This window comes from Rhinolophus sinicus, chromosome 16 (assembly GCF_057876585.1).
Source record: "Rhinolophus sinicus isolate RSI-liver-muscle chromosome 16, RSI-T2T, whole genome shotgun sequence".
Classification (NCBI taxonomy): domain Eukaryota; kingdom Metazoa; phylum Chordata; class Mammalia; order Chiroptera; family Rhinolophidae; genus Rhinolophus; species Rhinolophus sinicus.
The window spans coordinates 10704612-10729796 of NC_142516.1; the positions used below are offsets into that span (position 1 = coordinate 10704612).

Genomic DNA, 25185 nt, shown 5'->3' on the forward strand with positions numbered 1-25185 from the left:
GACCTACCAATAGCTTCTATGAGTCTGACTTAGGGACATTCTGGTCCTGGGACATGTCACAGAATCACACATCTGGCCAAAGAAGGCAACAAAAGGTGTCGTGCTTTCTGAAGGTGTCTGGAGGCAGCAGTGGCTCTCAGCACGTCTCCTTCCCTTGCACCCCGGTTGCCGTCTTTATGGAGCTCAGCGTGCGGTTAAACCACGTCTTCTTGGCTGCCTGCACCTCGTTTAGCGCGAGGCCCAAATGATGCTCCAAGTCCTGCAAGGACAACGTACGTGAGGACGCTGGATCCAGCGTCAATGACGTTGCCTCCCCGGAGCTGAGCCAAGACCAGAATTCAATCTGTTTACTCTTGAGAGGCCTCTGCCCCCCTCGCCCACCCCTCCCCCATCTCAAACTGGCACAGAAAGATCTGGACTGCCTAAGCGGTGGGACCTTTGTTAGTTAAGACCTCGTTTCCTGCCTAGTCTATGTACTACAACCGCCTCCTGAATGAGCGTCTCTCTCTGTTGCCCACCCACTGCACACCAGGTAGAGACAGAGCTATGCTCTAGTTAAGACTGCGTCACTCATTTCCAGAAGGAACCTTTAAAGTTGAGACTCCCTAGCAAGGCATCTGAGAGGCTTCAGTGTGGCCCGCAGACTCTCTTCTGGCTCAGCGCCCACTCCCCCCGGCCCCCCGCTTCCTGACGCTCCTCACTGGGCAAGCCCTCTCCTCCCTCTGTGCCCAGCATGCCACCCCCCACCCCCCAGGAACGCTCACTGTTCTTCCTCGTCTGCGGCTGTAACCCGTTCACTCTGCCCACAGCTCAGACACTGCTGCCTTGGCGACGCCTTTCCTGACTGTCCTGGACTGTCACACAAGCCGTGTCTTAAGCTTTGCAGCCCCAGCACCTGCAACGGCCTGGCAGGCAGACGCCCAGTGAATGTGTGCGAGGTAGGAGACCGGGTGCTAAGCTTTACTCCTGAACGTGGTTCCACCTGCAAACAGTGCTTACTGCCTACCTGTGCTCAGTACTGGTGCTGACGGAACTAGCCATGCAGTGAAGGTGAGCACAATAAGCCCCCGTGTCATCAGGAAGGAGGATCAGACCATCAGGTGGTGGTCACAGTCACAAAGCTACGCAGTTAAGTGATCAGAGCTGGGACATGAACGCGGGCATTTATGACGCCCTCACACTGGGCTCAGTCCTTTCTGTGTATCGTATCTTTAGTCCTCAGGGCAAACTACGAGACAGGGACCCCCATCATCTCCACTTGCAGAAGAGGAACCTGAAGTGTAAAGAGGTTACTAACTAACCAAGGTCAAGGAATTTGATGGTGCAGCTGGGATTTCAAATCATGTGTTTCCTGCTCCACCAAAAAGATTCCAAGCTCGATGGGTAACTCATCATGAGCAAGTCCCATCCTTAGGACAGGCCACATACTAATTAAACATGCACTGGTAAGTAACAAGTTACGGGCTTCTTCCTGTGGGGATTATGGTCAAAGTTTAAAAGGGAAAAGAATCCCAAACCGTAGAGATGGCGCCTGGGCTTCCAGCCCACACCAGGCAGTCCCTCCCCCCTGGGTGCTGGCGGCCGTGGCTGTTACCTGTATCTTACACTCAGCTTCCACCAACTGCAGCTTGGTCTGTGCCAGTTCTAGTTCCATCTCTCTCAGCTGGTTCTTGAGCGTCTCCTTCTCCTCATCTGTGTCCTCATCTAAAACGTCCTTAGCTGAGCTGATGCCCTTTACGCGCCCTTCTTTGTTGAAAAATTCCCGGCAGCGCTCACAGTCATCCACTTTTTGCTGAAATTGAACGTCACATGTGAAGAGACAAAGAGGAGAAACCGGCCCGTTAGGAAGGTGTGAGCATCTCCTTTCTGGGGGGCCAAGAGAAGGTTTCTCAGTTGAGCACTACAGCTTCTGAAAATCTACCTTCTCTTTGTAAACTGGCAGATGGCCAATTGGAAAAGCCAGCTGGTATTTCATAGTGAAAGCAAGAAAAATATTCTTGTGTCTTGATCCAGTAATTTCCTATCTGGGAACCTCAGCTAAAACACTGAAGAAACAGTGACTAGATAAGATTTATGCACAAGGATTTTCACTGCAGAATTAGAGGTAAGGAAAAAAGGGAAGGGATAAACCATCCAACACCTGGGAGAAATTCAATATACTGTGGAAGAAGCCTCTAAAAAGTTCTTGAGGAATTTTTCATAATACGGTAAAATGTTAAATGATGGGTGAACTAAGACAGAAAAATGTATATATACAGTATGGTTACAAATATATACCGTATTTCATCAAAGTAAGATGACTGTAAGAAACACCATTTTTTTCTTCTAAGAAAGTATTCTGTCAATTAAACCACAAAAAGCCATCAGTTATAGAACATGTCTTAATTTCAGAGATGTGAATATGAAAAAAAATTCATATCTTAGAATGAATGAAATTCTGTATGTTAAACAGAGCAGAGCCTGAAAGACTAGACACCAAAGTATTAATCGAGATGTTATCTGTGGATAGTAAGCTTATAAGGGTTTTTTTCTTATTCTAATTTTCCAAATTTTCTGCAACAACTTTTAGTTTTAGAATCACAAAATAAATTGTATTTAAAAAATAGATACTGCTGGTTAAACAGTACTTTCGATGGGGGCCGGGTATCATTTTGTTCTGGTAAAATGTTGTTTTGGGCAAACATGGCCCAGCACAGAACCCACGTTCCTGTCCACTGAGTTGTAAATATGTTAGAAAAGCATATTTCAGTAAATTACTCATCTTACTAAAATTTGATAAGTATGCTAATACAGGTACAGCTTAAAGAAAGAAAGCTCCGAGTTACAAAAGCCCTCCAATTGGCAACAACACATTAAAAACTCAAGTCCTCACTGTAGTACTTGGGTCTGTTATGACAGCAGAAGGAACTCAGCTCAGAGGGGGCGTGTCCCCATTCTACACAACAGGGTAGGGAGTGACAAATCAACCCCGTGGTCCTGACCTGTGACCCCTACCACCTGGGCCAAATCTGTGCTCACAGCATTCACTTCCCACACTGATGACAACCTGGGAATCGTGTGGCGCTTGCTTTGCTTTTTCAATCAAGCCCAAGGAGGATGTTATACAAATTTGTAAGGACAAGGGACACTTGTATTTTGAGATCTAGAGCCAGCGCTCCTCTGTACTCCCTTCCAGAGGAAACAGGCGCACCAGCAGTTGTCAGTTACTGAGCCAGCCTGTGTCAGGAGCCCCAGCAGGTACTGGTGCGAGTCTCTCACTTCTGAGATCAAGTAAACTACCCCTCCCAGCCACAGACTGAGCCAGATGGTATAAACTTCTTTGGTGAAAGGGAAGACTTACCCGAATTTTCTCAATTTCCACTTTATTAGCTGTCTGCTGCTTCTCTAATCTTTCACTCAACTGAGAACAAATCTAAAGAAACAAACATAACATCAAATGGCAGTCTTGATCAATGCCACCACCTGCGTCCTTACGGCTGGGGACGAATTCTCCAGTGGCACGGGACTACGCTAGGCGGAATGGAGATAGCCCATGCTCGGGAGGGGATGTGAGGTTCCTGTCTGTGCCACATCTGCAGGCACGGGCCTGGACTTGCAGGGACCTGTCAGTGCCACATTCAGTGGCCAGTGGTTTATAAACACCTGCCAGACTCATGAGCCAGCGTGAGATCCCAGTACAGGAAGAGACAAGACCAATTCAGTTATGTTCTTAAAATGCCACCAGCCGTGAAGAGAACTGGTCTGCCCCAGACCACACATGACACTGGCCATAACTCAAGTCTGAAATGCTCCCAAGAACAGTGTGTGTTCAGTCCTTAAGTGCCCACTGATAGGCTGGGCATGTGCCGGCGCTCTGCCAACACGATCTGAGGGACTCCTCACAGCAGGTCTCTGAGGCAGCGATTAGCTCCCTGATTTTACAGCTGAGGAGCTGCGAGGTAACCTGTCCAGTGCAGGGAAGGGACTCGGCAGTGCCAATGGCAGAGCGGGGAAGCACCTGGGTGTGGCGGGGACACATTTCACCCAGGAAGGCAGGGCGTCCAGAGAACACGGCCCAATTCTAGGGTGCACGGACCCACCTGCTTGTAGTCACCGATGATAGAACTGTTTTTTTTAATCTCCGATTCTGCCTTGTCGAGTTCCCGCCGACACATTTCTTTTAACTACACAGGAACAAAGCAGAAGTGAACGTGTGAGGGAAGCGGGAAGGCAGCTCTGGCACGAGCTCCCATAAGTGCCTGGCCTGTCTCGAGGAGGCTCTAGTTCATCTCCTCCTTCCTTCACTCTTGGCAGTACTAACCGCATCTTGATGCCAGGAGAGGGAGGAAGTCAAACGTTCCCCAAACACCAAACCCCACTTCAGATTGGGCCCAGCCTGTGGGCCTGAGCTCAGAAGGCAGCACAAACCTCGCAGACGGAGGAGGCAGCAGAGGACGGCGGCCTCCTCATACGGCAGGTTTGTCTTCCGCCTCAGGCCCTGCTGACTGAGACCAGAGGATGTTTACGTTTATGGAAAAGTGGGGTGGGGGCTGCTCGCTCCAAAGCAACCAAAGCTCTTCTGTGGCCCTGGCAGGTCTGCGCACCCAGTGACTAGAGCTGGCTCTGCACAGCCTTCCAGGGTTTGCTCTGTGTGGGAGATGTCAGTGGACAGGTAGGGGAAGAGCCAGACATTTTACGATGTCTGCTTTCCTTCTGCAGAAACGCTAACTCTATTCTTTGCCAACTCAGATGCTGACACACAGGAATTTCTCCCGCCCCAATGAAAGATGGGCTTTGCCCCGCATCTCCTCCTACGCTTTAATTAGTATTAAGAACCATTATGCTTTACACAGTAAATAAAAAAGGTCTTTGCAGAGAAACTGAAGCCAGCTGTCTCCAGGTTCTCCAGTGCCAGCAGGAAACCTCCTGCGGAACTCCCAACTACCAAGCGCCTGCAAGACACACAGGGATATGGGGGAGGGGGGATGAAGCACCCCTCACCTGGGCTGACTCTTCTTCCAGCCGTCTTTTCTCTTCTTCTGCATCAATCAACTTCTGTTTGGTCATAAGCAGCTCCTTATTCAGTGCATCTGCCTTTTCCTCAGCCTGAAACATTTAAGAGACGCTGCTACAGAACAAAGATTGAAAAGTGGAAGGGGTTTGAATCACCCAGCACAACCCCATTTTAAGATGATGGGGAAACTGACCTGAGAGGGAAATGACATGCCCAAGGTCACCCTGAGACTAGACTCGTGCAGAAGTGCCTCGCACAGAGGTAGTGCAGGGCAGTGCTCAGGAGTGCAGCCTTTGGCATCACAGAGCCTGGGCTCAGTTCCCATTGTTCCCTGACTACACGCTACTTGGACATGTCACTGAGATCCTGTCTGAGCGTCAGGCTCTTCATCTGAGGGATAAAGCATGGAGAGGATTCAGCAGTGCCCAGCACACAGCATGCACGCACTAAGGGATAGCTGTCACTGTCATTAATAGTAATAAGTCCTGGTTTCTTCCTCCAAAATCCCAATTATTTCCTGTTTCATCAAACAAGTTCTGCATTTCACTCTCCTGTCACCTGATAAAGGAGGTCACCCCTTTCCTAGCGTCCTTTTATTATCAGAAATGGCCATCCTCTACCCCTGTTTTTTTCCTAAAGCATGTAAAGGTCTGGAGGAGAGATCTATGGGTCCAAGTGAAAATGATTTAAGTCCCTGACACTGGACATTCCCAGGATAAGTGAAGAATAATGACAGCAGCACGTTAGAGGACAGTCAGGGAAACGGGTGGAAGCTCCGAGTTCAGAGCACTAGGCTCCTTACACACAACTTTGCTGACAATGGGTGAACAGCATCTCTGACGTGCCCTAGCTAGCGAGAGTAGTGCAACAGCCCCTGCGCTCTCCTCTACACCACACTTCTGATGCATCTTCTTTGGAAGAAACAGGTTCCAGAGTGCTGGGGCCTTAAATGGAGAACTGAGAATAGCATGATATGACAACTGCAAAGGCCACTAATTACTAACAAACTACATGCATGCATGTAAATGGGGTCTTAGAGTTAAGGCCTGTCCTTTCTGGGGAGTGGCTTGTCATCTCCTTGTCTAGCTCAAACCCAAGGAGCAATCAAAAGGGACAAGAGAAACACAGAGGAAATAAGTAGGAAAGAAAGAAGGAGCATGAAGTCCTGTTCAAGATTTAGCTTTACTTTAACCAACAGAACCCCCTATTGCCTCTCCCTTCTCTGCCTTGGACTGGCAGTACTTTGGAATCTGTGGCACACACTTACGCTCCCTCGTTTACTCATCACCACTACCACGCTCGGAAATGATTAACACTAAGACTGATTGGAAGAGGTGTGGGCCGGCCAGGTCACTCTTCTAACCCCCGTCTTCCCTGCCCACCATGACCCCCCCATCAATAAGGAGGTTAGGTAGGGAGGTCATTTCTCCAAGCTCTCATAATGCATGCGGCACAGCTGGATTCCCAAACCAGGTGTCCCGATACTAAGCCCAGCACAAGAGTTGACTCAACACCGTGCCCATGGGCAGGTGCAGGGACTGCTGTTCTAAGCCAGCCAGGGGCCTCGCAGGGCGCCACACTCACTGCGCAGCCCCTCCAGTCACAGAAGCACACGAGGAGAGAAGGTCGGCTGATGATAAGCATAAATCCAGACTTCTACTTCTGGTCACGAAGGACGAATCGGGACCAGATTCACCCTAACACTCTAAACCAAAAAGTGGGCAAAATATACAAAACGACTGTTCTCAGACACGGAAAACAATAAATACAGAACTGTGGTCCCTGGGAGAAGAAGAACGCACAAGGTGAGTCCTACCGCCACCTGGAGGTTCATGCCTAGAGGTTCATGCCGGACCAAGGAGCAGGGTGGGGGTTCCAATCACAGCACGCCTCAAGGGGCGAAGGAGACAGAGCAGCTGAGGCAGCTGGAAGCCATGGGGCAGAGCTCTGGAGATGACAGAGCTCTGGAACAGCCACTCAGGCATGGAGGTGATAAAATGAAATCACGAAAATACCCAATTAAACCAAAGAAGGCAGAAAAGGGGTGGGGGGAAGGAAGAGAACAAAAATGCAAATACAACACAGAAAGAACAAATAGCAAGGCGGTAAACTTAAATCCACCATATAAATAATTACACTAAATGTAACTGGTCTAAACATTCCAAGTAAAAGGAGATTATCAGACTGAATTTAAAAAGCAAGACCCAACTATATGCTGGCTACAAAAAACCCATTTTAAATATAAAGATACGGGTATGTTAAAAAAGTAAAAGGATATATACCATGTAATACCATGAAAGTGGGATTATATTGATTATCAGACAAAGGAGATTTCACAACAAAGAGTATTGCCAGGGACAGAGAGGAACATTTCCTAACAATAAAGGAGTCACTCCATTAAGAAGGTGTAATAATCAGAAATATATGCATAAATTCAAACTAGGAAAAGCATGACTGAAAGGAGAAAAAGATAAATGCACAATTTGAGACTTTCTCACTGCTCTCTCAGGAAGTGACAGAACAGCAGAGAGAAAACCAGGACATCTGTGGACAATCGGAACAGCACTCAACCAAGGGGACTGAACTGACATTTACAGGGTGCTGCACCCACCACAATACCACACACACATTTTCCAGGTGCATTTGGGATATTCACCCAAATTGACCAGATGGTAGACCTTAAAATAAGCGTAAGTATATTTAAAAATGATTAGAATCAGAAAGGATACATACTTTGATCACAATTGAATTAGAAATCAACAACAGAAAAATTTCTAGAAAAATCCCTATTAGTTGAAAATTAAACAACACACTACTAATTAACTCACAGGTCAAAGAAGAAATCAGAGAAACTAAATGAAAATAAAAACAAAGCATATCAGAATGTGTAGTATGCAGCTGAAATAGTGATTGAGGGAGATTTATAACTTCAAATGCTCATTTTAGAAAAGAAGAATGGTTCAATTTCAATGGTGAAGCTTCCTTCTTAAGACGCTAAAAAAAAGAGCAAATTAAACCAAAAGAAAAGTAGAAGGAAATAAAAAAACAAAACAGAAATCAATGAAACAAAACAGAGAGAAAAAAAATGAAATCAAAAGCTGGGTTTTGGAGAGAGCAACACAACTGATAAATTTCTACTTACTTAGAAGGAGAAAAGGGACAAGGCACAAATTATCAGGAATGAAAGAGAGGACATCTCAACAGATTCTTAAAACATTAAAAGAATAAGGAAACATCAATGACTTTATGCCAATATGTTTGACAACTAAAGCAAAATGGGTAAATTAAAGACAAATTATCAAAATGGACACGTGAAGAATTAGAAAATTTGAATAGCTCCATATCTGAAAATAAATTAATTTATTGAATATATTTTAGCAGGAAATTATTAATAATTAAATAATTTCCTGCTAAGTACAAATTCCAGGCCCACGTGGCCTCACTGAGAATTAAATCAAAGATTTAATCAAGAAACAATCCTACATAAAATACTTAAGAAAACAGGAATACTTCCAAGTTCATTTTTGAAGGCTAGCAACCTCAAAACCAGACAAAAACATTAAAGACAATCCAATACTCCTCATAAACATAAAAATCTTTAATACAAATAAAAATCTTAATAAAAACATAGAAACTGCAAGTTTCCTAGGAATGCAAGGTTGGTTTACATAGGAAAATCAATGTATTTTACCATATTAACAGAATTAGGAGAAATAGCAAATAGTCACCGCAAGAGATGCATGAAGAGCATTTGACAAAATTCAAATCCATTCATGACAAAAGCTCTCAGCAAACAGGAAGAAAGGAAAACTTCCTCGACCTGATCCAGGGAAAACCTACAGCTGACATCTGGGCCAGGCAGCAAGGTCCACGCCCCACCCAACACTGTCCTGAGGGTCCCTCCCAGTCAGTGCTGAAAGGCAAGGGGAAAGGCATAAAGACTTGAAAGGAAGTCAAACTCTATTTAGAGATGATAGGATCGTGTCTGTGGAGAAATCCTAAAAAACAAACAAAAAGGCTACTAGAATCATAAGCAAACTTAGCAAGGTCACAGGATACATCATGTCATCATCAATTGTATTTCCAGAAACCAGCAATAAACAACTGGAAAATGCAATTAAAAAACAAAAGGCTTATAACAGATTAAAATATGTGCAAACCTATCAACCGAAAAGTAAAACACAATGCTAAAATTGAAAAAGACCTAAATAAATGGAAATTATAACATATTCATGGATTGGAAGGTTTAATTATTGTTCAGATGTTAATTCTCCCAAAGCTGATTTACAGATTCAATGTAACCCCACTCAAAATCCAGAAGGCTTATATCTAGAAGTTGACAAACCAAACTCTACTTATATAGAAATGTAAATGACTTAGAATGGCCAAACTATTTTTTAGAAAGAACATCAAAGTTGGGGGCCTTATATGACCTGACTTTAAGACAGTGTGGGGTTAGCACAGGGTACACATATAGATCAGTGGAGTAATACGGAATCTAGGAGACCCACACATACAGAGTCAACCGATTTGTGATAAAGAGGCCTAAGTAATTCAGTGGGCAAAGCTTAGCAATCTGCTTAAGGTTTGAGAACTAGCACGCAGAGGAGCCCATATTCAGATCTGGGCAGGTGGGCTCTGAGTTGGCTTCCTTCGCTCTCCCAGGACAGTCTTACTGCAGAGTAACCACGCCAGCGGGGACTCCGACATGCTCCTGCCAAGTGCTGTGTCAGAGGCCTTGCACAGGCTCTCTCAGCCTTCAGCACCAACGTCAGGTCCGGGCACTACTCCCATTTCACACAGGAGAAAGCTTGGTTGGGGTCACCTAGGGACTCCGTGCCTGACCGGGAATTTCTCCATAGCTGCTGTGTGACCGTAAGAAAAGTGACAAGTGAGGAATAACAAAAGTGATGTAAAATCAATTGGAAATACCAAGAGGGGTCTGGAAATTCTATAAGCCACATACCAGAGCTTTTCTCTGGGATGCAGAATGGGAAGAGCTGAAAGGAATGAAGTTCTTTCAAAACCCGAGTCCTTGAAGTCAAACAAAGGTGAGGCCCCCACAGGCCTCACTTCAGAACCTCGCTGATTTTCAGTGATGATTCCAAGAAATGAGAGAAGACTAACTGGGAGACTAAATGGGAAAGGGACGCCAAGTTTAGTGCGGTGAAGGGCTGTGTGCTAAGTACTTAGGTGGCTGGACAATGGGACCCCAGTCTGATGTTCTTGCGCCCTAAACACAGCAGGCGCCCTGCTCTTCTGAGCCGAGGAAGGAGTGTAAGCTTTGGCGTCAGGCCATCGGGGTGTCAATCCAAAGTCTCAGCCACTGACTCTGACTAAGTGTGACCGACTTGTTGCCTTAGTTTCCTCATCAGGAAAATGGGGGTCATAGCTGTATCCCTTATACAACACGGGCTGTCTTCTGGGTTTGATAAGATGATAAACACCAAGCAGTCAGAGCAGCACCTAAGCTGTTGGGCTCAAGAGCCACCTGTTGCTATGTGCCAGTGTCACCTGTCCTCCTGGGGGCGTGTTTCTGATGTCGTCATGACATCCAATCATGGCTCCTTATTGCACATTTATTCTGAACAGTGTAGAAAAGGCCTGGGCTGGGTTAGGCTCCTGACTCTGCTTCTTCCTGGCTGCCTTCATCTCTCTGCATCTCAAGTTTCCTAACTGGTCAAAATCCTCATCCATCAATGGGGCTCCCGTAGTGTCTTTACAAGGCTGAGCAAGGAGAAGAGATTTAGAGCTGGCGAAGCGCTTGTTATCACAGTGCCTGTCACATGGATCATCGGTAAGTGGGGACTCAGTATGGTCACTGGTTCTCACTTCTGATATCGGGAATGTCACCTAGTTCTTTGACTACTGTGTGTCAGGCGAAGACAACTTGAAAAAAGGTTTCAACTGTGTGGGGCAGGCTCCTGGCACATAAGAAGTCTATGTGATTCACCTAAAATGAGTGGGACAGCAGTGTTATCGCTGAGCCTGGCAGACTGCAGAATGCCCCAGCTCAAACGGAAAAGCCACTTGGAATTTTAGCTTACGTTGCCTCTTACATAATTTTACTGCAGAACACAAAGCTCCTATGCAGGCCCCACTTTCCCTTCTTTTTCTTTCGCACCTCCTTTCTGCAGGATCTAAGCTGCTGAGAGCCACTCAGGCGTGCACTGGGCCTTGCTTCAGGGGCCCCTGCTCGTGTGTACCAGCCTCCCTCCACTCACTCGGCAAAGGCCTGCTCCATGAGGGAATGCTTCATGGAGCGTTTCTACAGAGAGCACAGATGGGGGATGCTGGGAATCTGCACCGTGGGGAGGAAACTCAAACCTGATGAGCTGACTGTGGTAAACCAAACATCAGTGAAATCGCCAGGTTCTGGTTACTGAGGGCTAATGACCTTCAAACACCCTCCCTGCAGAAACTGGAAAAAGGAGCCTTCCCAGTTACACGCGGCTATTTGTAGCCGACAATCAGACAAACACGGAACTAACACTGCCTGTGCATAATTTTTTGGAGGGTGTGGTGGGGTGGTGCTGCTTTTTACATACACCAAATCAAGTGATTCTCACGCTACCCTGGGACATAGTCATTATTCTACCTCCCACATTTTTCTGTACTTGAAAATGGAGTAGTTGGCATTAGAATCCAGGTCTGTTCAAAATGTTTTACTCCATTATTCTATTTCTAAAGAGAAGTCATAAGGACCAGTAGATATTGCTGTCTCTCTCATCTAACATGTGAACCACTTGGTGAAAGCGCAGACTTCCAAAGAAACACAGCGCTGCACAGCATTTTCACACACATTTGGTGGAAGTCAGGGACGCTGTGAAGTCACAGATCCTGTGGGGTTCAATCTATCATGTAAGTCTCCCCAGCAGCCTGAGCCCATTTCTAGTACCTCAGGAAACCAATGAGCAGAAAAGTAACCTTAAGAGCCAGACAGGAAGATCCAAGGCAAGTGCTGGAAAACTACGGCCCATGCCACCAATTCTTGTAAAGGTTTTATTAGAACAGCCATGTTCATTCATCTGTTTCCTTACTGTCTATGGCTACTTCTGAGCCAATGGCACAAACAGTTACAACAGAGACCATATGGCCCACAAGCCCTAAATAAAATATTTATTATCTATCCCTTTACAGAAAGTCTGCCAACCTCTGACCTAAACCATGAATAAGAAACTACACTTCTTCTAAGGGAAGATTGTAGTATAGGAAACGGACAACGACCCTGCCAGGAAAGCCACCATCACAACTTTTTAAGATTAGGAACAGCAAAGAAAAACATCTGCCAACAGAAATTACTAATTAAATCAAGCTCCTGGGGCACTAAGCTTTATTACAATGGGCAGTGCTTACTCAACAGGCACATGATACGCAAGGTAACAAAATCTCTTGTCTTAGGGAGAAGTTAAGAAAATCATCATGATTAAATGCTACTGCCAATTATGATAGCTTAAGAATTAGCCAAAAGGTCTCAATCAAAAAGTGTTGGGATGCGTGTGTAATGAGAAAAGAATGTGGTAACAGGGCTTCCCGAGGTGATGGATAATCCCTGAAGGGAAGGAGGGAAGGGATACCGCTCGCCCAGAGCCAGTTGTATCACGAGAGGCAGGTAACTAACTAGAACAACAAACACTAAAATGTAAGGATTTCACTTGATTAAGGGAGAAGTCGCGTTTACCATAACCTAGCCCTTCAGAGGAGTCAGGCTTACGTTGTCCAGGTCCTTTCGCAGTGCGATCTTGCTGGTCACGAGCTCATGAGCTAAGTCATCGTTTTCCTGTTCCAGTCTCATGTTAGCTTCTTGTAGGCGCCTGTTCTCGCGCTGAAGGGTAAAAGGAAATCAGTTAGAGAAACATAAAAATCAGATGAAAATGACAATTTCTCAGGGCTAACCCTCAAAACTACGTTCTGAGCCCTGTGGAAACTGTGGAGATGTGCTGGTCCTAATGTGCTACCAATCAATAATTTCTCATTTTCTATCTCCACAGAGAAATACTTAACTGATTCAAGTGACCTTGTCAAGCAGCTGCTTCTTATTAACTGGGCCGAAAGGCCACTGAAGTGTAACAAACTACGCAGCTGGTTGGAAGCAAAACAAACTTGTTTTCTCATTTGCAAACTCAAACTGAAACTTGAACCTAGAAACAGTGAACTGAATTTTAAGAAGAGCTTACTAAAGCTAGTTACAGGCACAATTATCTGGAATGAAAGGCTGACAGCTCTTCATGTCATGTAGGCCATAAGCAAACCAACCTCAAATCGCTCGATAGGGTCTTCCTGTTGGGCCTGCTGCTCCCTCATGGTATGATATTCTTTTTCATATTTTTTCAACTTCTTCTGACTAATCTGTAGGATAAACCACAGCACAAATTACACAGTATCAGAGAGAGGTGGGTGCTTCAGGGCCTTCACTGAAGACCAAGACTTCTGCTGACCGGGGTGTCCCCAGGGCCTATGGAAGTGGTGTCTCCTGTATTTGGAGGGAAATCATCACAATGGTTTCTGGAATTCCTACTTGATGACTACTGTGTCCAGGGGTCTGTTGGGGATAACAAATCCCTAAGGTTTTCACTAACAGTCTTAGAATGAGCCCGCTTACAGATAGCCTCTCCCATCTGAGTTCTGGGTCCTACCATCATCACCCCCCATCCCCCAGCACCATTTATTTAGCACATACCAGCACTGCTGCAAGGTGCTTTAAATCTGTGACCTCATGTCACCTCTACAAGGTACAATATTATCCTCATTTTCTACGTAAGTTAACTGAGGTATAAGGAGGTTATGTGACTCCTTATACCTCACTCCTTATACCGTCACTCAGTTAGGGACTGGCAGATCTAGGATTTGAACCCAGGCAGCTAAATTCCATCCAAAGTCCAAGCTGTAGCCACCTCACTATCCTGCCACCTATTACCTTCACTGTCTGCTGGCTCCTATGCTGCTTTCAAATAGGCTCTGTTCTCTCTGTCCTTAAAAACACAGTTCTCCTGACCACTCCACTTAGCTGCTTTTCCATCCTGCCTAACTGCTGCCCTCTTCTCTCAAGCGTTTCTCAAGCAACCACTGCGAACCACAGGTCTATACCGTTCACTTCCATCGCTTCATGGCCTCTCTCTCTCCTCTCTCTAAATCAAGCTTTTGCTCTAACTACTCCACAGAAAGTGCCCTCGCTCCATCCAGCGGGTCCTACTTCTCCCCAACTAGACTTCAAAACTCCTTGACTTCATGTTTAACACGACCAAGCCACTCCTCTCCTCTCTAGGAAATCTCTTCTTGCTCGCTCTAGTCTCTTAGCTCTCCTACTGCCTAACCGGTTCCCCGCCACCGTACCCTTTCACTGGTTGGCCCTTCTCTTTCTTCAATCTGGACCATAACCAAGGGCAAGCCTTCAAATGCAACCCTTAGTTTTTTGTTTGATTCCTTCCTCTAAACTGCTAACCCATTCTTCTTTGGTGCTTTCTTTTACATTTTAAAAAATTACAAAATATAAGAAATAGAAAAGTGATAAAACAGATATATGCAATTTAAAGAATGACACAAAGCTAACACTCATCCCTTCCCAAAGCTTTAATAATCAGCACCACACTGCTGACTCACAAATTTTAGCCCCCAGTTCCAGGTAATTAGGAATCTCAGACAGAACTAGTCCAGTCCACCTTCCCTACTTTATAGACGAAGAAACTGAGACTAGAAAAGGGGATGGGATCGGCCCCAGTTTGCAGCACGCTGGTGTCAGCGCCTCCACTATTCCTTCTGCACCTCACGCGCGCTGCCCGCTGTCCCTCGGCCCCTGACTCTATGGACACTGCACTGTCGGGATGTTACAGGTCGGTCTCAACCAGAACTTCTTCCTGGAGTCTGGCTGCAGCCCGAGGGGAGGTAGCCAAGAACACACACTATGCCCTGGCTGCAGTCTACAGAAAGATGTCCATTTAACAGTGGGGTGAGGCCACAGTGGGAGAGTGACATCTTTAAACTCAGATCTTCTGCGGTTTAAGGCTAATGCCAGGGTAAACGTTTATTGTATATGTGATCCACAAAGAAAGCGCCTAAATAAAACATCTGTGTGATCAGTAAATTTATAAACAATCCTAAGCGATCAATAGCAGAGGACAGACAGTAACAAGGCTTGCGGGCAGCAGACACTTCCTCCCACAGCTCTCTGCTGTCAGTCTGGGTGAGTGACAAGGCCGGCAGTGGGTATGAAGCTCCCCTTAGTGTTTCATAAAAAGTTAAAAAAGAACTGACACCAAATCCTACAAAACATTCTCCCAAACCTTCAGGATTCCGTAACTTTTCATTCTCATACTGGGGTAAGGAAGAATGAACATTTCCCCCCCATAAATACACATTTTAAACGACTAATTAGAACATAATTTCTTCTACGTTTCATTATCCCTTATACACGTAAATGCCTCGCTCTCAGAACAAAAGGGCTGATTCTCCCCCCTCACTGTAATGGCAGTTAACAGTGAGCCCCTGAGGAAGTGCCAGACCCTTTACACATGTTATCTCATTTGCTGCTTACATTTTCGTGATAGGATATGGGCATTTCTTTATGTGTTTCCCATGTCTTCCAAGTGTCGTGCATTGAGCATAAATCATTTTTATAACTAAGCAAAACAAATACTGCTTAAAAAATAATTCTAATTATTCCAGGCTTCTCTAAGATAGCCTTGCTCATTTCTCTAGATGACAGTCTCCATGTGGTTCTAAATCAGTTCTCAGGGGTCACCCTGCAGGACTGAACCCAGACAAAGCTCCACCGTCTGCCGCAGAGCTTGCTGGTCCAGAGTTCTAACTTCTTTACCAGCTAAGGCTCCCTTCCCATTCTTCAGCCTCACTGCTTCTCACTCCCTCCCTCCCTCCCTCCCTCTCTTAAACATCTTACCCCCCCAGCGCCACCACAAACAAAAAATAAAAACAACCCTGCTTATACTGGGTTTGCAGCTGATCCTGACTTGTGGATCATGGGGGCTGCAAACCGGAGCCAATTAATTCAGGCTGCCTCTGAGGCACAGACTCTGTGAGAAACACTGATGCCTGATACCTCGATGGGGAACTGAGAGGTACCAGCAGCCAAAGCACCAACTGAAGCCTCACATGCGGCTGCACCTAGGAGAGACCAGCACCGTTATCAATGCTTCTCTAGGTCAGAGCTGTGTCTTACTCAGCACTGTCCGCTGCCCATGCACATACAGAGTGCCAGAAATGCTTGCTAATCAGTAAGAATGGACCCCCACTTCTTTTTTGAATGGAAATGGCACCCAAAGTGAATGTACACTGTGAGCCTGGTCCCTCCCTAGACAATGCCACACGGGCTTCACCCCCATTCACCTTTCAGATCAGAGCTCCAACATCACTTCTTTAGTGACCTTCCCCTGATGCCCTCTGCCCTCTCTTAGGCCAGGCATGCGTTATATGTTCTCATAGCATCAAGTCAATTCCTCATGGCACCTGTCCAAGTTCAATGATTTATTTTTGTGCTTACTTGATGGTCTGTCTTCCCACTAGGAAACAGGCCACATCTATTTTACTTACCAGTGCCCAGCTCAATGCCTGGAACATAATCCAGACCCCATAAACAGATGTTGGACAAGTGAAAGCCAATGGCCTCCTTTTAACCTAATCAGGATGCAGCAGGGATGTTTATTTACCCACCAGGTGAGTGTGACTACATGTAGAGTTCTTTGCCGGGCACTGGTGATACAGAGATGTACGCAGATCACAACACGCAAAGTCCACGAGAACTTTACTCATTGCCAATGGCTAATGCCTGGCACACAGTACGCTCGAGAATACCTTAGACATAGCCCCCACTCTTAAAAGTCCAAGGTTTATTTTGTCTGTCTCTTATTTACACCACTAACATTTTAATTGCACTCAGGAAGCAGGACAGCTATGGAATGAGCCCGAGCTCTGAATCACACCCACGGTTGGCTGACTTTTATCAGATGGCTGTGGAAATCACAGCTTGACAGACAGGGGTATTTTTGTCCTCAAAGAGGATTAAATTTGAACTCTGTTCTGTTTAAATGTACTTTTGGGGGTTAAAAACTCTAACAGTTTCCTGGGATAAGAGTGAGTTTGTAATTTAGGTAAAACCAATTTTTTCCTCCACTGCAATTAGTACAGAGGTTCTTAACATTGTTGGGAACAGAACCACTCTGAGAGGCTCCTGAGAGCCATGGTTCCCAGAAAAACAGTGTCCCTATAAAAGAGGACAGAAGCCAGCTCTGCCCCACCCCAGCCCTCCGCACCCCATCCCAGCAATAAAACGTTCTCCATACCATTTCAGAGCACCCATGGGCTCCCTGAGGCCCATCCACAGTCCCTGGTTAAGAAACCTTGAGTTAGAAAGCAGAGACTTGGAACAGGCCAGTTTCATACTTTGCTGGAAGTACAAATTTAGTCCTAAATGCCTCCCCTTGCTCACTCACTTGTCATCAATCTGTCACAGGCACTAGATAATGCTTTCTCTTAAAACATGTGCTACTTGCCCTGGAAAAGGTGGTCTCTGATCAAGGCCCACACAGATGGAAAAAGAGAGTGGCTGCTGACTTGGGGGGCAGTGAGATGGTACAGTCTGCAGGTGGACAGACCAAGACTTGAATCCTGGCTCTGCTAACAAACTTCTGGATGCCCAAGGTCAAGCTGCCTTCTCTCAGTTTCAGGTTCCTCATCTGTGACACTCCCAACAGTCCTGATGAGGGCTACTATTATGAGGCTCACATGATATAAAGCATGTATTATAAAGAGCTCAGGAGAGTCCCCAGCACACAGTGTGGTCTTTTTAATGAAGAGTAGCTATTACTTGTTATTATTATTATCATCTGCATCCTTGGCCTAAATCAGAGGCCTAACCATCCTCAGAACATGTGCTGCAAACAATGAGCCATTTAAACCAAGTCCATTTAACACAGAAGAGCAGGAAACAGGCTGCTGGCTTAAGAAACTGTTGCAAAGGTCAGAACGCCTGCTGGGTTGGAGTCACAGGAGTCCAGTGAAGGTAGGAGGCGGGGCTGAAAGCAGCTCTGTGGGTGAGCAGGTGGGTAGGAGGAAGTCCTGCTCATTCAGGAGATTCTGACCCAAGGTCCTCAATGCTAAATAAAGAAACCTGACTCGCGTCCATCTCCCTTCTTGAGAATGCTTGGGGCAAGAACTTCACTTTTCAGTTATTAATTAAAAGAACCTGAGATTTACACAGGACTATCAAAATAACAAGATACCTCCACACCTACTATTCTATTCAATCCTCCAAATAACTTTCTGACACTGCACGGCAGGGATTATCACCTTCATTTTACTGATAGGGAACTGCGACCTAGATAGGTAAAGCGACTTGTCTGAAGAAAGATCACTAATAAAGTTAGGCATTCTGGTTCTCCCATCAGAGTATTTTTCTAAAATGCAAGAAGCAAGTCAGTAGCAGGGAACCCAAACACAGATAAGGACCAAGGGAAACCAGCTTATTACAATAAAGTAAGAACGTAGTGACCACTGTTGTCCTTGCAGCATTGGCAAAATGTCAGTTCCATTGCAGAGAAACAGCAGCCATGCAGAAGTTTCGCCATGAAATCTAATTCTAGAAAGTGAGAAGCCATACTACAGTCTAGTCTAGTAATAAGGGAAACTGAACTTAGGTACAGTACAGAGAGAGTAAGTTTCAACACTGACACAGAAACTAAGTTACCCATCACAATATGACAAATGTCACCAAAAATGGGCCAATACAAGTATCTCTTGTCCTATCCATCCAATCCCTCATTTACAGTAAAGCACACTGACAATAAGCATTGACTTTAGAGTCTGAAATTCCTGCGATCTAATCCCTACTCATCACTTACGAACTTTATACCCTTCGGGAGTTTTCTTCAATTTTTTAAGCTTCAGTATACACATCTGTAAAATGACCTCATGTGGTCACTAAGGACTAAGTCACTAGGTGTACACATTGGAAGAGTCTGTGAACACATCAGGAAACGGCTGATGACATCACTGCAATGACAGAGCTAAAAATCCTAACACACACAAGTGATTGCAGCACAGAATGAAATTCAAACTAGTGTTGCTTTTAGCTCATGGGGAAAAAAAAATATCTTCCCAAGGGCAAATATTGCCAAACACCAAAGGGTTTTCTGTTTCTCCAAATAGCAAAAAATTAGGATTACATTAATTTGGAGATACTGCTGTTTGATTTTTGTATAATGTCTTTTTTCACAGGTAGTCTGAAGTCTAGCACTTTCCCTTTATATTCGAAATAACAAAGTCCAACGGTTTTACAATGGTTCAGAAATTCCATTTAATCTTCGGCAGGATTCTACAACAAAAGGGTCAAGTCTTCGAGTTTGATCTAAGAGACCCACTGAGCCATTTCTTTTAGTATGATTCCTGCTTCTTCTAAACTAGCCCCACACATCTGACTTGTTCTCTAAAATCCCTGTAGAGGGTCGGCCCGGTTCAGGCGATTGGAGCTCCATGCTCCTAACTCCGAAGGCTGCTGGTTCGATTCCCATATGGGCCAGCGGGCTCTCAACCATAAGGTTGCCAGTTCAATTCCTCAAGTCCCGCAAGGGATGGTGGGCAGAACCCCCTGCAAGTAAGATTGAACACGGCACCTTGAGCTGAGCTGCCGCTGAGCTCCCGGATGGCTCAGTTGGTTGGAGCGTGTCCTCTCAACCACAAAGTTGCCCATTCAACTCCCGCAAGGAATGGTGGGCTGCGCCCCCTGCAACTAGCAACAGCAACTGGACCTGGAGCTGAGCTGCGCCCTCTACAACTAAGACTGAAAGGACAACAACTTGACTTGGAAAAAGGTCCTGGAAGTACACACTGTTCCCCAATAAAGTCCTGTTCCCCTTCCCCAATAAAATCTTAAAAAAAAAAAAAGTATGACAGAAAAGTATGACTGATTTAAAAAATAAGTAAAAATAAAATCCCTGTAGAGATAATAAAAAACCAGTTGCTCTCATATACTTCTTGAATCAAAAATTTTAAAGACCTAAAAATGATCCCCCCCATTTCCCCTCCTTTAAAGACAATGCATGGCACAGTTATGATATGAAAGGGTTGTGGAGCTCCTAAGACTTCACACAAATTCCTGGGACAATCTATTGAAAGTGAAATTCCTTTTAGACCTTGTATCAGAAGTGGAAACAATTTTTCTGCCTCAGGACACTGACCCACAAAGGAAGAGAAGTTCAACGGACAGCGAAATTAGTTTGGATGTATGTTGTTAACTTTTAGATTAGTAGCAGGAGATGAGAAACTCCTCATAAAGTAAATATTTCAGTCCCATAATAAACTAAGGAAAAGGAGGGAGAAGAAGTGGAGAAGTAAAAGGGCTGTAAAGAGAGAAAAGTAAAGAGAGGCGAGTAACGACAGACACAGAGAAAGGTTTACAGAGAAAAGGAAGACTCAGGCACAGGCAGGAACACGGACCTTTTTGAATAACACACCATCTTGTGGCCGTTTCAGGTATTGCCACATCAGATTTATTCCTGCTGCACTTCTGCAATGAGAAGAGGCAGCGACCAAGTGGAAAGCAAGCACTGGGAAGGTCAAGTCAGAAGGCCCGGCTGGGTTCCACTAGGGCTCGGCACTGCCCAGCCAGTACCAGCTGGGTAAGTCACTTGACTTCTGTAAGCCTCGGTTTCCACGCTTGATTTGCCCTAACTTACCTCATAGGGTACTGTGAGGGAGAAATGAGATACTGACAGAAACAAAACAAATACCAGCAATTACAACTTTACAATTCTTAAAACACAACAAAAACAACAAAAGTAGGTATTTGCTTCCTGGACTGGCATGTGAGGCAAAGAATGTCCAATTCCCACCTAAATCAGGAAGTACAACTTTCAAAAATGAGCCACAGTCTCTAAAAAATTAAAGAATGGCATTGCTTTATACCATAAAGGAATGGCATTTCAGTGAGTTACAGAGCCAACGTTTCATTTCTCAATTCTACACCCCAAAGTTCAAAAACTAGTTTCCACATCAGCCACACAGCAGGAACCCCGTTTCCAGGTCTAGCGGGCTCCAAATCCCCAGATGATGACAGGCACTCCCTGTGCTGACGGAGACATTCCTTCCTCAGGTAGCCCACATAATGGCAGGGCTTGCCAAGGATTTTCTTATTTTTGAGCTGGCAAATTACCACTGTGACTGAGCTTCACTGCCGATAATTGGCTCTGCTACTGCTTCTATCTCCCTTAACATGTGCCGGTCTTAAGTATAGCTGCCAGAGTACAACTGACCATCACTAACGAAACTGTCCACATCACATCCCACCTTTTAGCAGAAAAATCTCATTCTCTCATGTCCTGGGGAATCTGAGGCTTTCCATACTGTGAATCAATTTCAATAAAAACTGTCTTTCTCACCCAAAACCATGTGCAAGTAGGGGAATCATCCAAAGTGCACCCCAGCCATGCAGAGCTCTCCAGGGCCAGAAGGAATTATGTATCTAAGCACAAAATGTGTGTGCTGTGCAGCTTTGTCTGCCTAAACGCCTTGAAAGCATAGGCAAGGAAAAAAAGACATCAGATACCTCCCACTTGGACTATGGAAATAAAAGATCCATATATCATTCAAGAGTTTCAAGCTAATGAAAGCTCCAAAGGTAAAAATCTTCGGAAGATGTTTTTAAGCCTTGCCCAAATCCATGTTAACTCTTCTTTGTGAAACACTTGGTAGAAACTAAACAACATATTGATTTATTCACTTGTTCAACCAAAATTTATATGCCTGATGCTGTTCTTGTGCTGGAGATTTAGGAGTAAACAAATGAGATCAAGTCCCCTGTGTCATAGGCATAATTCCAGTGTCTGTGTGTGTGTGTGGGGGGGAGGGGGAATTAATAATCAAATAACAAAATAATGTGAAGTAGTGATAAGTGATACGCAGAAAATAAGACAGGAGGAGGAGATAAGGGGTGGGGGAGGTGCTATTTTCGACACTGTCACTAGAGAAGACCTCGCTGAGGCCATGATATCTGAGCCTAAGACTGAATGAGGTAACAGTGAAGCCACACAGATATTGAGGAGCAAGTTACAGGCAGAGGCCAGCCAGGAAAAGGCCTGCTGGAGAACAAGGAGGCCAGGGTGTCTGCAGTGGAAAGAGTAAGGGGGGAAAGCAGCAGGAGATGAAATCAGATAGATGGCAAGAGGGCCGACGGTGCCAGGCCTTATAGGCCAAGGCAAAACCTCCAGTTTTCTTCCGAGCTGAGAAGCCATGAGAGAGTTTTCAGAAAATGAGAGATGGGCTAAGAAAAGCCTTGGAGGAGACCACAGTGGAAACAGGAGACCAAGGCGTGCACTGGAGGATTTCAGGAGAGAAGTGATGATGATGGTTAGGGTGTTGGTGAGGAAGGGAGCTGGAGGTGATCAGATTCAGGATATATTCTGACGACAGGGCTTGGATGTGCAGACGGAAGAGGTGCATGTGAGAGAAGAGTCCAGGATGAGATCAATCTTTTTGGCCTGAGTAACCAGACACCATGAACTGAAATGGGGACACTGAGAAAGGAACAGGTTTTGGAAGGAAGAAATCATAAGCAAGTAAGAGGTAGCATCCTCCCATGTGCTGAGCCAGGTTGAGGTGGGAAAACTGGCTCGAAGAACCTCAGAGCTCACCAGGTTCTCTGCTATGTGCACAAACCCATCATCAGTGAAAATGTCAGTGAAAAGGGTTTATTTATATCTGCTTGAAAAGCCAGAGAGGAAATAATCACAGTAGTGGCCAGCATTTCCTGAGCCTTTACTAGTCACCATGCCCTAAAATCAGCACTGTACCTACACTGCAGTTAATCTTCATACGTAACAGCACCTGGCACATGGCCAAGCATATTAGTGATCCATAATATTTGTGAAGTAGGTCACATTTTACTTGGAATGATAACTTTAATGATTATTTTCTAGTTCCCTTTTTTTTTTTTTTTTTTGAAAAATCCCCCATTCATTTAGTCTTATCAGTTCTACTGTTTCTTGGGTTTACTGGTAGTTTTCGTATCTCCCCTTTCCAAGACACAGCAGCCATTCCAAGGTCTTCACTTATGCAGAGCTTACAGTTTTCAGCTGCCTCACATCGTACGTTGGTCTGTGTGAGCATTAAAATCCTCATATCCATATCCCTTGGGACCTTCGTTTATCAATCCACATACACTAGCTTGGAGCTACTGTGTTTCAACTGCCTGGGAATTTCTCATTTTTCTTTCAAGTTCATCCAGATATTTGAACATTTCTTGGGTTGTATTGCATTTCGCATCTCCAAGTGTTTACAGAAGGGTAGTGTGAGTTAGCTCAGTCGGACACAGAACTGGAATCCGAAGTCCAATGCGACTTTACAAATGAGGAAACTGCACCTTACGTGAAATAACGCTGAATTCGGGTGGTTCTCATGCCAAGTCCATGCTCTACTCACTGGACAGTGAAGCTTCTCCCCCACCACAATCGCCCTGACACGCTAATCCCAGTTCTGCCCTCGGAGTCACATAAAGTAAATGTGTCAGGAGTCTCTTATGTACCCAATAAGAACTGAGTGCAACTATTTCTTCTGTCTCCCATTTGCCTGTACCTGAAAATCCCAAACTAAACACCTTCAATTACTTTTCCGTGTTCTATAAAAATGAAATTTTATTTTAACATGAACAGAAGGGGATCCTATGAGGTTGGTGCACAAACAGTTGTGGTTTAAAAGGATAAAAATAACTGCAAAAACTGCAATTACTTCTGCACCAACCTAATGCATTATTTTACCTTAAAAAAATCGCACAAATCATAAATTCCATTGGAAGTGAAAAAACTGAGTTGTTTCCTTCATGTATAATTACTTTCATTTTAGGGAATTTCTGACCATCACAACAAATATTGAAAGTACAAGGATAGCACAGTAGTAACCATAAAACCTGACTTCTGCCACTAAGTAGATGCATGACTCTACGGGACTACAACTTTTTTGTGTTGTGGTTTGTCTTCAAATTAAGGATAATAATACCTTTCCTAGAGTTGAAAGGTTGGGAGAGGCCATGAGACTTAATGCACAGAATGTACCTTATACCTCATAATACATATGAAAATATTTGGAAAAAATTATAGAACACAAAAGAAAACTATTATTATTAATGTATTATAAATGTTGATCATTTGATCAGGAATAGTGTGATATTAACTGGAAAAAAAATCTGAATTAATGCAAAAACAATTTTACCTTCATGTTGCAAGCTAACTCCATTAGTTTTTTTGCATTTTCTTCTGAGCGGTATCTCTTAGGAAGCTGAACCCTGAAGAACTTCAAGGCACCTTCAAAGTCTGTCAATAGTAAGTCATCCTTGGAAGTCTTGAAGAAAGAAAATACAATCGTGTATAGAAAGAGTTCTTTGCCATGAAGATGCACAAGAAGCATTTTTATCATCCCAGCACCTTTGTAATCCCCAGAAGACATTCTGAGCCTTTGCCACAATCATGTGCACAAAACCACCGCCAGAGACAATGTTAGAGCACAGTGGCTGCTTAGGATGGAGATTAAGGCCAAGATATTGCAAGAATTGAACAGAGAATGCCAGATAATTCAGTATGAATAAATATGTACCTTTAATAATCCAAGGGCGACATTAAAAATTACACTTATTCCCTAGAAGAGAAAACACAAAAGAACATTTTCAGTGTTTATATCTGGATTATTAAGCCGTTTGATCCCACAATTATAGAGAAATTGTAAAAACTTAATTACGAAATGGAGTATCTTAAAAATAACTTGGAAAATAAAAATTATAGAGCCCCCACTGAAGAACCACTTAAAGCCGACCCAGTCTCCCATTTTTCTGCGAGAAGAGCTTTTCTAGCCCGATTCTCACATTCAGCAAGAAAGAACTCTTTTCCAAAGTATTCTATGCTTCCAAACCGAAACATGAGGCTCACAGAACTGTGATCGGGTTCACAGAGCTGTGAAGTCCTGGTGGAGTTCTTTATTTTGTGCTGCCCCCCTCCAAGTACAGCCGTCAGTCTGTCTGTGAGCCCCACATCCAGAACTGAATCCAGTCAGGGCTCCCCCCAGCCTGCCTTCTTTCCTCTAATCACTCGGAGTGCTGGGGGGCAAAGGACGAATGAGGAAAGGCACTAACATGTTGATCAAGTGAAACTACTTAAGTTCTGGGCTGCGGTTTCCATAACTGATATTCTTCCAAGGGTTTG

General features: G+C 44.7%; 1 protein-coding gene across 4 annotated transcripts in view; it reads right to left on the reverse strand.

Moving 5' to 3' along the window:
- Nucleotides 1-25185, reverse strand: part of RABGAP1 (RAB GTPase activating protein 1) — a 146695-nt gene continuing 121510 nt past the window's right edge. For all 4 annotated transcript variants that reach the window (XM_019728505.3, XM_019728506.3, XM_019728507.3 and 1 more), the window contains 9 exons: nucleotides 24584-24625; nucleotides 24203-24331; nucleotides 13250-13342; nucleotides 12708-12818; nucleotides 4981-5085; nucleotides 4080-4163; nucleotides 3341-3412; nucleotides 1595-1792; nucleotides 1-259 (listed from right to left, as the gene is read on the reverse strand). In XM_019728505.3, the coding sequence (XP_019584064.1) occupies nucleotides 137-259; nucleotides 1595-1792; nucleotides 3341-3412; nucleotides 4080-4163; nucleotides 4981-5085; nucleotides 12708-12818; nucleotides 13250-13342; nucleotides 24203-24331; nucleotides 24584-24625 (957 nt within the window). In that variant the 3' untranslated portion in view covers nucleotides 1-136. The remainder of the gene's footprint in view (nucleotides 260-1594; nucleotides 1793-3340; nucleotides 3413-4079; nucleotides 4164-4980; nucleotides 5086-12707; nucleotides 12819-13249; nucleotides 13343-24202; nucleotides 24332-24583; nucleotides 24626-25185) is intronic.